The 13,902-nt window shown below is 37.3% G+C and overlaps 1 protein-coding gene across 7 annotated transcripts in view; it reads left to right on the top strand.

Moving 5' to 3' along the window:
• The window catches only part of APP (amyloid beta precursor protein), a 275,886-nt gene that overhangs the window by 99,727 nt on the left and 162,257 nt on the right, over positions 1-13,902 (top strand). For all 7 annotated transcript variants that reach the window (XM_082460407.1, XM_082460411.1, XM_082460410.1 and 4 more), the window contains exons 4-5: positions 10,955-11,067; positions 13,146-13,339. In XM_082460407.1, the coding sequence (XP_082316533.1) occupies positions 10,955-11,067; positions 13,146-13,339 (307 nt within the window). The remainder of the gene's footprint in view (positions 1-10,954; positions 11,068-13,145; positions 13,340-13,902) is intronic.

Raw genomic sequence — 13,902 nt, 5'->3', positions numbered from 1 at the left:
TAAAGCTTGAGAAGCCCTGTTCCAAACATCATTTCTCAAAGTGTGGTCCATGAACCACCTGAATCCGAATCCCTCTGAGGAGGTGTGTTTTCACACCCATCCCAGATCAGATCCAGGTCTTGGGGCCAGAAGAGGATGGATCTACTGTCTGATCAAGCATCCCAAGGTGACTCTGAAGCACGTTCAAGTTTGAGAACCCCTGACCTGGAAAGATTTAACAACTATTATTTTCATAATTCCATCTTTTAACTGATGTTGGGATAATTACAAATATGAGTAATAAAAAGGCCCATTATTAATAGAATCAAGAATATGAGTAATAAAGCAATAAAAAAGGGGCAACAGAAAAAACACATGTAACTTAACGAATCTTGGGTGGTTTGGTGAGGAAGGCATGATTCAGAATTTGTGGAATATTGTCATCTGCAGCAACATGGATGGACCCTAGAGATTATCATACTAAGTGAAGTAAATCAGACAGAGAAAGACAAATATCGTATGATATCACTTATATGTGGAATCCAAAAAAAAAAGACACAAATGAACTTATTTCCAAAACAGAAAGAGACTCACAGACACAGAAGACAAATTTATGGGTACCAAAGGGGAAAGGGGGAGGGGAAGGGGTAAATTAGGAGGCTGGGATTAACACGTACACATGACTTTGTATAACATAGATAACCAACAAGGACCTAGTGTATAGCTCAGGGAACTATACTCAATATTATGTAATAACCTATAAGGGAAAAGTGTGAAAAAGAATGTATATATCTGAACTGCTGTGCTGTTCACCTGAGACTTATACAATATTGTAAACCAACTATACTTCAATAAAAAAATTAAAAACAAAACCAGAAAAAGAATTTGTGGAATACTGTAACACTTTGCTGAAATAGTGAGCATTCCAATAGATTTAGGACCCAAAGTTGAACCTGGTTCTGTTATTAACTAGACAGAAACCAGATCAGGCCTAAGATTCCTCATCTGTAAAGAGGAATTGAATTCTGTCATCAGTGACTTTTACATTTCTAAGACAAGGTTAAACTTAAAAAGCAAAGAATTTCCTTTATTATTGATATATGTGTGAATATTCTGAAAATTTTTAAAAGAATTTAAATGCCACACATTACGTATTGAAAAAGAGATTTGCTAAGAAAATCTAAAACTAAGCTTTGTCTAGTTATTTTAGGTGCCATAGACGAGAAACCCAAGTTAGTAAAGATCTTTTTTAACACAAGTTCTTTTCAGTTGACAATAATTTCATGGACAGTTTTTGAAGGCCACAATGTTGATATAGATGCAAATAGGTATGTCCTTATTAAAATTTGTTGCGGAAGCTTCAAATATTTTTAAGTAGGCATTACTTTAAGTTTTAGATTGACTGAAAAATTGAGATGATAGCCCAGAGAGTTCTCATACACCCCCTCACCCAGTTTCCCCTAATATTAACATCTTACATTAATATGATACATTCGTTACAGTTAATGAACCAATTTTGATACATTATTATTAATAAAGTCTGTCCTTTATTCATACTTTATTTATGTCCTTAGTTTTTACCTAAAGTCCTTTCTCTGTTCCAAGATCCCATCCAGAACACCACATGACATTTACTTGCCAGGTCTTCTCAGCCCCTTCTTGGCCATGACAGTTTCTCATACCTTCCTTTTTGATGACCTTGGCAGTTTTGAGGAGTACTGGTCAGGTATTTTGTTAGATGCCCCTCTGTTGCAATTTTCTCATGCTTAGGCTGGGGTTATGGGTTTTTGGAAGAAAGACTACAGAGGTAAAGCGCCCTTTTCATCATATCACATCAAGGGCACCTATTATCAACATGATACGTAACTGTTGTTGACTTTGATCGCATGGCTGGGGTAGTGGTTGTCAGGTTTCTCCACTATAAAGATGCTCTTTTCTCCCCATTGTGTATTGAACTCTTCAAAAGGAAATCACTAGGCATAGCCCACAATTAAGAGCATTATGCCTCACCTCCTCAAGGGCATAGATGATTTGGAATTCTGCACAGGCAGAATTTGCCTCTTTCCACCCATTTATTTATTCAGTTATTTTGACTCATAAATAAATATTTTATATTTTGTGTTATAATCTAATACTACTTTATTAATTATATATATATATATTATTGCTCAAATTGTTCCAGTTTTGGCCTTTGGGAGCTCATTCATTTAGCTCCTGTGCTTATTTGAAATACCCTCTTTTATTTTTTTCTCCACGAGATGCTCCAACTCATCTTGTATATTTTATGCCCCAATTCTAGAATCCATTATTCCTCTAAGGAGCTCTGGTTCCTTTTATTGGAGAATAATATTAAAATGTGAGATCTGGGCGTCAGGTGTGCTCATTGCTACTGGAACATCTTTGCTTTTAAGTCCTCTCAACTGACAGAGTGAGGCGTTATATTTGTGTACAGTCGTCCTCGTATGAATATTTCTTTAGCTAACCATCTGTATCTATATTAAGCTAAATATCAGTTCATCCTGATGTCTCCAACTCTAATCTATTATTACACGGATCCTTCTTCCTCCTCCCCTTGCTCATCTGTAAATTCTCACTCCAACAGTGGGAAACCTGGTCCCACCATCCACCTTCTATTTACACAATTGTTCAATTGTGCACTTGCTGAGCAGTATCAGAATTGTTAGCTCATACCTTTGTGAGGCTTTTAAAAAGCTGCAAAATTGCTAACAAATGTTTATTTTATTCTTGTCTTCTTAACATATGTCCTTTGCACTGTTTTCATCATCTTAAGACCAGTGTTATTCAGAGCCTGGGTCAGACACTATTTCTATCTAGTACAAGCTGCAGTTTGTGTATGTACGTGAGATGGGGCTCCATTCACTTGAAAAAATTAGAGAGAGGATTTAGGGGAAACTTTCAGTTTTCTTTTGCCTTTTTCTTATCTTGATTCGTGTAATTTCTGCCATCTGGCGAACAGTTCTGATCTGAAGACTGCCATCTGTCAGTTCTCACTGCTATCTGGTGATCGTTACTGTGAAATGTTGGTGATAGCAACAGTCACGGTTTTTGTTGTTGTTTTAATTGAAGTATAGTTGATTTACAATGTTGTGTTAGTTTCAGGTGTACAGCACAATGATTCAGTTATACATACGTGTGTGTGTATATATATATATATATATATATATATGCACATATATATGTATTCATTGGTTATCTATTTCATATATAGTAGTGTGTATATGTTAATCCCAACCTACTAATTTACCCCTCCCCCTCCTTTCCCCTTTGGTAACCATAAGTTTGTTTTCTATGTCTGTGGGCGTATTTCTGTTTTGCAAATAAGTTCATTTGTATATTTTTTTTAGATTCCACATATAAGCGATATCATATGGTGTTCGTCTTTTTCTGTCTGGCTTATTTCACTTAGTCTGATAATCTCTAGGTCCATCCATGTTGCTGCAAATGGCATTATTTCCTTCTTTTTTATGGTTGAGTAATATTCCATTATATATATATATATATATATATATATATACACACACACATACCACATCTTCTTTATCCATTCATTTGTTGACGGACATTTAGGCTGCTTCCGTGTCTTGGCTACTGTAAATAGTGCTGCTATGAACTTTGTGGTGCATGTATCTTTTCAAATGGATAATTCACCCTTGTCCCACGACCTCTTTGAGAATCCAGTAACTATCCATTCTCTGAAGCAAAAACTGTAACAGTTCTATCCCATGAAAAGTTTGTTGAAAAGTATTTTGGGTGCTTCTGTAACTATTCTTTCCATCTCTTGAACACAAATACCTTCCAGAAAAATGTCCCAGCCTATTTGTTAACATGTGAAAGTTACAAAATATCAATATGTAATGAGCAAATTCAATAAAAATGTTAGCAGAGGAAGAGTCTGACATGGTAAAATTAAAAATCGCCTGAGTGAATGCTTGTTTACAGTTCTCACTTTGATGTGCATGGATGCAGTAGTGTAGGTTACTAAACACATGAATCTGGAATGTTCTACTCATCTGCGCATGCCGGGGGAAAGATTAGGAGAGTCTTGCCCAATCGTTTTCTGCCGTCTTCAGTATAAAGCATCTTCTAGCTCCTGGAATGGAACCAGTTAGATCCTTGACACTTTTTCTCTTATGCCCCTCAGTTAATCCTTTAGATTCTATCTTCACACTGTATCCAGACTCTTACCACTGCCCACCATCTCTACTGCCATCATCCTGGTCCAAGCCATTGTCATCTCCCACCTGGATCATTGCCACAGCTCACTACCTGGTCTTCCTCCTTCCAATCCGGCCCCCTTGGGCAAGAATAAGTGGCTTAGAAAACCACGCCAGAGTCTTCCAGGGCTCCTCAGAGTACTGGCCAGAGTGCGGGCCATGCTTAAGGCCCCGTGCAGTCTGCTTCCACTCAGTGACCTCCTCTCTGTCATTCATCTGTGACGACACTGGTCCCCTTGCTATTCTGTAAACCCACCAGGCAGGCTCCTGCCTCAGGGCCTTTGTACTTGTCCCTCCCTCTGAGATCTGGTTGGTTTATTACCTCACTTCCTCAGGTCTTCACTCACGTGTCGTATTTTTAGTGAGGCTTTCCCTGAACACCATTTAAAATTTTACCCACTCCTCCACCAAAGCCTCTATCCCTTCATCTGCCTTATCTCCGGAATGTTCATTACCATCTGACATTCTCTTTTACTTTTTTGCTTTATCTTTCCCCACCAGAATCACATTTAGTTTCATCTCTTTAGTAGACTGCTGTATTCCCAGCACTAAGGAAAAATAGAAGGTATGCCGTGAAGAGTTAGTGCATGAAGGACGGTGGGCACCGGAGGGGGTTCAGGAAACGCCCTCACAGCCAGGGCGCGCGAGTCCGGTGCGAAAGGTGAAAGCACTGATCGCTCGGATTCCCTACTTCTCCAGTCCTAGGGATTCCACCCCACCCTAGTGACCGCTGTTTTTTCCTCTCACATCATAAGCAATACTCAAATGTAATACCATTTATCTATAGAACTATAACTTGGTAGAGATGGCGTAATGAAAATAAAACCCCATTGCCTTCCGTAGCTATTACTATTCTAAGTAACTATAATTAGTATTAATATGAGAAGCCTTAGTGGTTGATGACATACTGGGGAAAAGGTATTAGTAATAATACTAATAAAATAATTTATTGAGCACCTTTGCTGTGGGCACTGAGTTGAGTGCTTTATGAATATTAACTCATACTCCCAACTCCACCATTTACTACATGTGTGAGCTGGGCTGATTATGTAACATCTTAGTCTCACCTTCTTCTCTTATAAAGTGAGATCATTGTAGCTGCTTTGGTGTGTGGTTCTGAGTGTGATGTGAGATGATGTCCAGGAAGCATTTAGGCCAGTGCTGGGCACAGGGTCCAGAATTACTGGAACTATTGACATCTTACCTTTGAGAGCCAGGTCTGGGCCACATCTCATCTCTCATAGAAGAGTATAGCACAAGGAAGGAAACTAAGGCTTTGCCATTTTTCAGGAATTCCATCTTTAGAATGTTCTCCCGCCCCCTTTCCCTTAACTCTTGAGAGACAAGGAAGAGAGGTTACACCTTGGGCCAAAATACAAAGACTTCAGATGTTTCTAGCCAACACCATTTTAGTCTTTGTGAATTCATAGAAACACAGTTTATTCATCTGAGCTCTCTGTGTCTTGAAGAACATATGTGTGGTTCTGGAATCTTTTTTAATCAATCTGTTCAATCCCACTCTGACTCTCAGAAACTTAGCAGCCTCAGTTTTGAGAAATTCTGTTCTATCCTCTGATATCCTTTCCCCCCTTTTCTCCCTGTGCCATGGATTCACAGTCTCTTTGGTTTTAGTTGTAATACTTTCTCACTCTATTCTGTCTTCTTCCTGGAATCATCCGTCTTTTGAAAAGGAACATAAAGAAATTGAAAAATACATTCCTGTCTTCAAATTTCATAGTACTTGCCTGTTTAATATTCATTTCCAATTCTTCTTTTCGAACAGAATTCCAGATCTTTTTTTATTCATGGTGACAATGTGCTCAGCCAAAAATACTTTTTGCAGATTCCCTTGCAGCTTAGTGTGCCAGATAACATAGCTATGGTATATAGGATGTTCCTCCCATGTAAGACAGCAAAGCTTTAATAGGGAAAAAAAACAAACAAAAAACCTTCATCCCTTGGCCTTTTCTTCCTGTTCCTGTGTGCAACTTGGATATGAAGTCTTAAGATGCTGTGGCTATTTTGTGACCATAAGACATCATGACAAATGCCAACATGCTAAGGACAGCAGTGCAGAAAGATAGGAATAACCTAGTCCCTGAGGGCATCCTTGAACATCTGCAGTAGCTTCAGCCTCAATACCAGACTTCTTATGGGAGAGAAATAATCCCATTGTGTTTTTAAGCCACTGTTGGTCATGCATTCTCTTCTGTGTTTATCCTGTGTTCTATTATGTGCAGTGGAATGCATTTTCAGCTATTTTCACATGACTTGCTAGCTAATTTAAATCCAGTTTTATTGTCAAACTGACCACATGGTGGATCACACCATTGAAGTATTTTGTAGTCCAAAAGTGAATCTACTTTTATAAAAGCCAAAGGGAATTAGCCACATAACCCATTTCGAACAGACTTTAAATGGCAGCAAGTTGAGTTACCACACTTGGATGGAGAATCCAGAGATTCAGATTTTCAGGCCAGTTCCACCGCCAGCTGGCTCTGTGGGCAGGCCACTTGACCTGGATTATTTTCCTCCCATCTGCAAAAGGAGGTAATTTGAGTAAGCCAGTCCTCTCAAAGACCACCAAAGAGCCAGTGGACTGATGCCTGCAGAGTTCCAGCTGAATTTGGCATTATTGTTTACATTGCCAAGACTTTTTAGCTAAGAAGCCAAGCACAGATCTTGTTCCTTAGCTGTGAAAATTCCCTTTCAATTGCAGTGTGTGTAATATAAATTGTGAATTTTTAAAACAAGAAACCAGGTTGTATGATTATCAGTAAATATGCACAGTGTACACTGAATTGAACCACTAGGATTAAATGGTGCCAAATTTCTAAAGTTCAGCATTAGCCGAAACATTATGATACTTAATTATCTCATTATGATACTTAATTTATTTTGGTCTCTTTCACTTGAATTCTGTTAAAAAAATTTTTTTAACCTGAGGATCAAACCAAATAAACAGAAGGTTTGTTTTAAAAATTAAAGTATGCATTGTTCTATATGGAAACTCCAGGTATATATACTATCAGATTTTTTTTAAGTAAAAAACTATTTTTTAGAGCAATTTTAGGTTCACAGCAAAATTGAGTGGAAAGTACAGAGAGTTCCCACATAATCCCCTGTCATATCATAGGTTTTTTTTTTTTTTTTAACATCTTTATTGGAGTACAATTGCTTTACAATGGTGTGTTAGTTTCTGCTTTATAACAAAGTGAATCAGTTATACATATACATATGTTCCCATATCTCTTCCCTCTTGCGTCTCCCTCCCTCCCACATATCGTAGGTTTTTAAGAATAATGCTTTTAGAATTAAAAAGAGAGGAAACATAAACCATGTTAAACTAAACCCGTTTCTGAAAAAGGATTTGTTATATTTTTACTACTTCTCTTTAATTCCTTATTAAAAAAATTTTAACAGATTTTTGTGGTTTAATTACTTTAAAATTTCTGATGTGTAACATTCTAGTATGTTTCATCAGTTGCGAAAGTAATATAAGCAAGGTTGTAAAATCCAGTCTTTGCTGAATTTTATTTTGATGTTAGAGTACAATGAGTTTTCTATTTTGCCATTAGTCCCGAGGGCCTATTAAATAACCAGTATTAGTCCTTTAAAAAAGCAATCTCATTTGAGGGACATACATTTCTTGGCTTATGTGCAATATTAGAAACCTAAGAGCATCTTTACACTACAAAATGAAGTGTCATTTTCCAAATTAAAAAAAAAAATCAAATATCCTTTTATAAATTAATGCTGTACGTGTCCTTTTGATGAACATTAGATTTTACCAAGGTAAGTATCTTTCAGTGACTTTGACTTTGCATTAAAATCTACTCCTCAGCAGATTGGCCTAAGGTCAAGTAAAACAAGACACTTCGTTGTCTGGCAGCTTTTACCCAGTTTATGCCGCAAGAACTATTTCAGGACAAAGTTGGGAGTATCCGATATCTTCTCCTGATTGTCTCATAAACTGATTTAATAGCTTTGGGCCAGACATTGACTCTTTCCAGATAACTACTTGTAAAATAGAAAAACATTGCTTAGTATTTCGGACATTTGTAAATATGCCAGTATGGCTTGACAGACCAGAGCTAATAAATCAGGCAAGCATCTTCAGGCCACTGGTCACTTCTGGCCTCCTGTGGCCTTGAAAATTGGGATGCCTCAGATATAAAGTATTCTTGCTGTGGTTGATTGCCTGCCCTGAGAACCCATGAAGAGTCCACTTGGAGAAAGGTATATTGGTTTTGGATGAGGATTTTTTTTCCCATTCTCCCAACTCATCTGGGTTTTAGTTTGGTTTTTTTTGTTTGTTTGTTTTATTTGTTCTTTTGTTTTACAGTATTCTACGTAAAAGCAAAAGAAAAATGTGACATCACTTGCATTATGTCATTTCTTTCCATATAATTTATATCTTAATGTTTATGTCTGGGGCTAGGTTATAATGTCCTGAAGGTAGGCGGCCTTAGACATGCTTCTGGGAAATGAGATTTATACTGTAAGAGGTCCATCACACAGCTGTCGTGGAGCTGAGATGCAGTGACGCACATGAAGAGCTAGCCTCTCCATGGACTCAAGGGTTCCTTCCCCACCAAGTACCAACTGCACACAGCCCTTGGGAGCACCGTGTCTCATTACTTCTTGCATTCTCTGTGACTCACGATACGATGCTGTGGGCACCATCGATTGTTTCAAAGATTTGAGGAATGACAAGATGACGCTGTTTATCCCCTGTGATTTGCTTAGATTTTGATCTAAATATTATTTATTAAAATAAATACTTAAATATCATGAGGTGTGCATGTTTGAGCTAGAAACAGACTAAAATTTAAGCGCCTTTATAGAAAGAGAGTTTTAAAGAACCCTTTTAGGGAATTCCCCAGTGGTCCAGTGGTTAGGACTCTGCACTTTCACTGCCAAGGGCCTGGGTTCAATCCCTGGTCGGAACTAAGATCCCACAAGCCCCTTTTATATAAAGTGAATGGAAAGTTTTTTTCTTCCCCTTCTTAGGACGTTTATCTCTTTATGTAGCATTTCAGGAAATTTCATGTAATGGACTATGAAAGTAAAAATATTGTTCTTGTCTTTGCTGATATGTGGACAACTTGTATTCCTTGCTCATTTGTAGTCGTTGCTTTAAATCTCTTCTTGCATGTCTTGCTTGAAGGATTGCAGTACCTTACTCAGTGGTCTCCCTGCTTTCATGGTCTCACAACGCTAGTCCATCCTTCACTTGATTAAAGAGTTCACCTGAAAATCAAACTTGAGCACATCATTCTTTGGCCTATGTTGCATCCAAAATGGCATCTAAAACCTTAAACTCTAAAACTGGAGTCCACCATATTTCTCCAGTCTTATTTATTTCTGGACATTTTTTCCCACTTACCATGTGTTCCAGCCACAGTGAACTTCTGCCTCTTCTACAGATATGCTTTGTCCTTTATTCTTTCTTTGCACAGAAGGTTTCCTTTTGCCATCCTTCCAACCATCCATCCATCCAGTATGGTCATGTTTGCCAGCACTGGACCATGGATTGGGAACAGGATGTTAAACAGGATAGATACTGTCCTTACATCGTGCAACTTCCCATTCATTTCCTACACGTCACACTCCTGCTCATCCATTTAGACTCACCTCTAATGTTATTTCTATTTTGAGGTCTTTCCCAGGGCACCCAAGCAGATATGTTCACTATGTTGGCCCATCACTTTATCTCTATTACAGCATTTAATTTCTTCATTCATCAAGACATTTATTGCCTACTGTGTGCAGAATCTATGCTGAAAGCTGGGGATACTGTAGTGAACAAAGCAAATAAAAATTAAGCCCACAGCTTATACATTATGTTGTAATTATCCAACTTTCACCCTTAGGAGAATGTGAATTCTTATAGGACTTCATGTATCAATAATATCTTTAGATCTGAAGTAGCAGCAATGCTAAAAATAGTTTGCATGATATACAATTTAAAAAATATATATATAGCAAAAGTCTAAGGAGTTTTCATAATTTAATTGAATTAAACTCTGTGTATGTGTATATATGAGTATTGTATATAAACATATAATACACATATGTGTATTTGCTTCAGATATTTTTTTAAGAAGTAACATTGTATAGATCTAGTTGAATTTCTCTGTTTTCCTCTGTGATTCCATACACTTGAAAAGTAACCATTACTTTAATTAAATTTCTTGATAAGCAAAAAAATAAAATAAAAACACTAAGCATATATTAAAAATAATAATAATACACATATGTGTATATATAGATTTTACTTGTTTAGGAAGTAGAAAAATGTTAAATTTTCTATTAGTTTACAAAGAGATTAAAATGTCCAAGAAAGAGGAGTGGACAATTATTTATTTTGATTCTTCTCAATGATTGCCTAGGCAGTGTCAATCTGTCATTTTTTAATCCTTGTTGCAATTGAATGATAGTTTTTTGTATGATTAATTTGTAGTCAGAAATTCATACTAGTTAAGTTAAAATTTCACTTAAGACACGTAGGAAGTATTTTAACCATCAAGGTAATGTGGCAAGGAACTTGGCTGGTTAAGGAAGCAGGACTCAACATTCCAAAGGTACTAGCCTTTCCTGGATTGATTACTTCATCATTCTAAAAGCTGTATAACCTCTCTGAAGTTCTTTCAGCCCATCTTTCCTTGTTACTGTCACTGGGATAAGACCCTTGGGATGCAGATGGGATGACACGAAGCTGTTTTCCTTTCTTGCAGTTGGTGAGTTTGTAAGCGATGCCCTCCTCGTTCCCGACAAGTGCAAATTCTTACACCAGGAGAGGATGGATGTTTGTGAAACCCACCTTCACTGGCACACCGTTGCCAAAGAGGTACCAACCCATTCATTCTTTCTACTTTTAAAGTGAAGACTTCCTAGGAACTATGCACAGTGACATTTTAGAGGGTATTTGGAGGCAACAGTGGTGTTGATAAATATGGTTTTTTAATTATTATGGCTAAAAATAAAAGACTTCATGAATATTTTAAGAGGATATCTTGAGGCAACAGCTGTGTTGATAAATAAGTTATTATTATTTAAAAAACCATCCAGGAGTATTTTATATTTAGTTAGATTTGTTATGTCTATGCCATGTTTTATAATTTAGAAACTACAATTTTATACTCCCTATAAACCTTAAAATATACCTTTAAAAATTTTTTTAATTTATCTCTTGTTTTCTTTTGTCATATACCAAGTTTTTATAATTTAACCTTTTTCTCTATTATCTGTTGGGGAATACAGTGGTAGAACAATAGCTTGTCCTGTACCAACCTGAAAGCTACTGTTAGAAAGCTCAGTTTCTAAGTTGTGCCACCCAATTTTGTGTTCACCTTGCCATGCTACCACCTTCACTGATCCATAGTAGATGAGTCTATGGCACCAGTTCTAAGCTTTGCTAACCCCTGCTTTTGACAAAGCTGATAAGAGACATAAAAAAATTAGCATAAAATGTCACCTTTTTTTGGGGGGAGGGGCCGTGCCACATGGCTGGTGGGATTTTAGTTCCCCCACCAGGAATCAAACCCGGGCCCTCAGCAGTGGAAGTGCAGAGTCCTAACCACTGGACCGCCAGGGAATTCCCCAAATGTCACTTTGATATTACTACCTGCAAAACTGCTTTGTCCCTTTGATATATTATGAGGTTTTTCTAGTAAATTTGTATAGCTTTTTTGTAATGCAATCAGTCTCCTAGAATTAGCCTACTTTATCTAGCTCAGTGGTTCTCAAATGGGGTCAGTTTTACTCCACGTCCCTTCCCAGAAACATGAGCCAATGTCTGGAGACATTATTGCCTTAAGGGGTGGTACTACTGGCATTGGTGGCCAGAGGCCAGAGCTTCTGCTAAACATTCTTCAGTGAACAGGACAGCTTTTCCTCTCCCCTTGCCCTGAAGAATGATCTGGTCCAAAATGTCAATGATACTGAGGTTGAGAAACCCTGATCTATCCTCATTTAAACATTGCGTCATAGCCTTAATGCTATTAGGCAGAAAACACCAGTTAAGATTCAGCATTAATTTTGCCTTTTTAAAAATAATATGTTTTAATTTACTGGCAAATGACATTCTCTTTATATAAAAATGTTTAAGAGCAGATATTAAGAAAACAAACTAGGTAATTTAAAGTCCAGTACCCATCTGATAACCTCATTTTTCATTTCTTCTTGAGTTTAAAAAAATTTTTTTTTCGTTGCTAAGAAACAAAATGACTCTAATTCCTATGAGGTCAAAATACACTCTGTAAAATTTCATTGTTTACCTATGTGTGTTGAATTATCCTCTGTCACCGCTGGATGCTTTCAAAGCTTTATGTTAATCTAAATGTGTGGGAATTTAGCAAATCCCAGGAAAGCAAAAGTATATTGAAGGAGAAATCTCTACTGACTTTAAGTTCTGATTCATAGCAGAGGATAATTTCTTCTCTTCCCAGGATTGTTATTTTGGAAGTGAGCCAAGAGAGTTAGAATTTCTAGACTACGATAGGTCTGAGTGAGAGAGGCTTCCATACATAAGGGAGGTAGAAGTGAGTTGGGGGGATATACGTGAAACTATCACTACTTCCTGATATGCTAGTGAAGCCAGAAAGCACTGATTCTCTGATAACTATTCACAGTGCAGCCTCTTCTACATCTTAGCTCCCAATTAGTTTCTATTCCTATTTTTTAATTAATTTCTATAGTATAACAACATATCCTTATTAAATAAGTAACAAAGTTAAACATTAAGGATACCAAAAAAGCCTGTGCTAAAGAAACTCTGTTGTAAATCCCCTCAAAAAGCAAATGATTCTTTCCATTGTGAAATTGGTTCTTGATCTACTGGGCCTGTGTGTTGTCATAATTGGGATTTTCTTACAATGAAGCACATCTATTCCAGTACTCTCACTGTTTTCTCCTTACCTTTTGTAGACCTGTAGTGAGAAGAGCACCAACTTGCATGAGTATGGCATGCTGCTGCCCTGTGGAATTGACAAGTTCAGAGGGGTGGAGTTTGTTTGTTGCCCACTGGCTGACGAAAGTGACAGTATTGACTCAGCAGACGCAGAGGAGGATGACTCGGACGTCTGGTGGGGTGGAGCAGATACAGACTATGCAGATGGGAGGTAAGGTGGCCTTTGTGTTTGGTCTTTTGTAGGTGCCAGAACATCTAGCATATAGTTTTGTTTCTTCTATAAATCTGTCTTTCTGTTTCTCATTTAAATAATCTCTGCCCACTCCTATCAGATTTCGGTTTTATGGAAAAAAAATCTAACCATGAGGTTCTGTTCTGGTTATGGCCTACCATTTAATTTTAGTATAATTGATCAGCCATCACTGAGTTAATTTTAACTATTTTATTTTAATCTCAAGAGTTGGGATCAAAATTCCACTGATATTGTAATAGGTCACTGGCAGTACTACAGAGAATTGAGATCTGGGTGAGGGACATGGCATTTTGTTTTGGTCTGTAATTTAGAAATTTGCAGGGGGGATTTAGGGATCATTTCATCACTCATTAGCTAAATCTGAATTTTTGTTAAGAAAGGTTTGGTTTTGTTTCTGTTATTGTGGGGTTTTGTTTTTTGTTTTTGTGTTTTGTCAACTTTTCCTATATAAATGAACTCAGAGGCAAACTTAAACATTTGCTAAAGTTCTTTAACTGGGAGGGACCTTCAAGATGGCAGAG

The sequence above is a fragment of the Balaenoptera physalus genome (assembly GCF_965194825.1).
Source record: "Balaenoptera physalus genome assembly, chromosome: 4".
In the NCBI taxonomy this organism is placed as follows: domain Eukaryota; kingdom Metazoa; phylum Chordata; class Mammalia; order Artiodactyla; family Balaenopteridae; genus Balaenoptera; species Balaenoptera physalus.
Note: the sequence above shows the minus strand (reverse complement) of the source record. Positions and strands in the feature narration are given on the sequence as shown.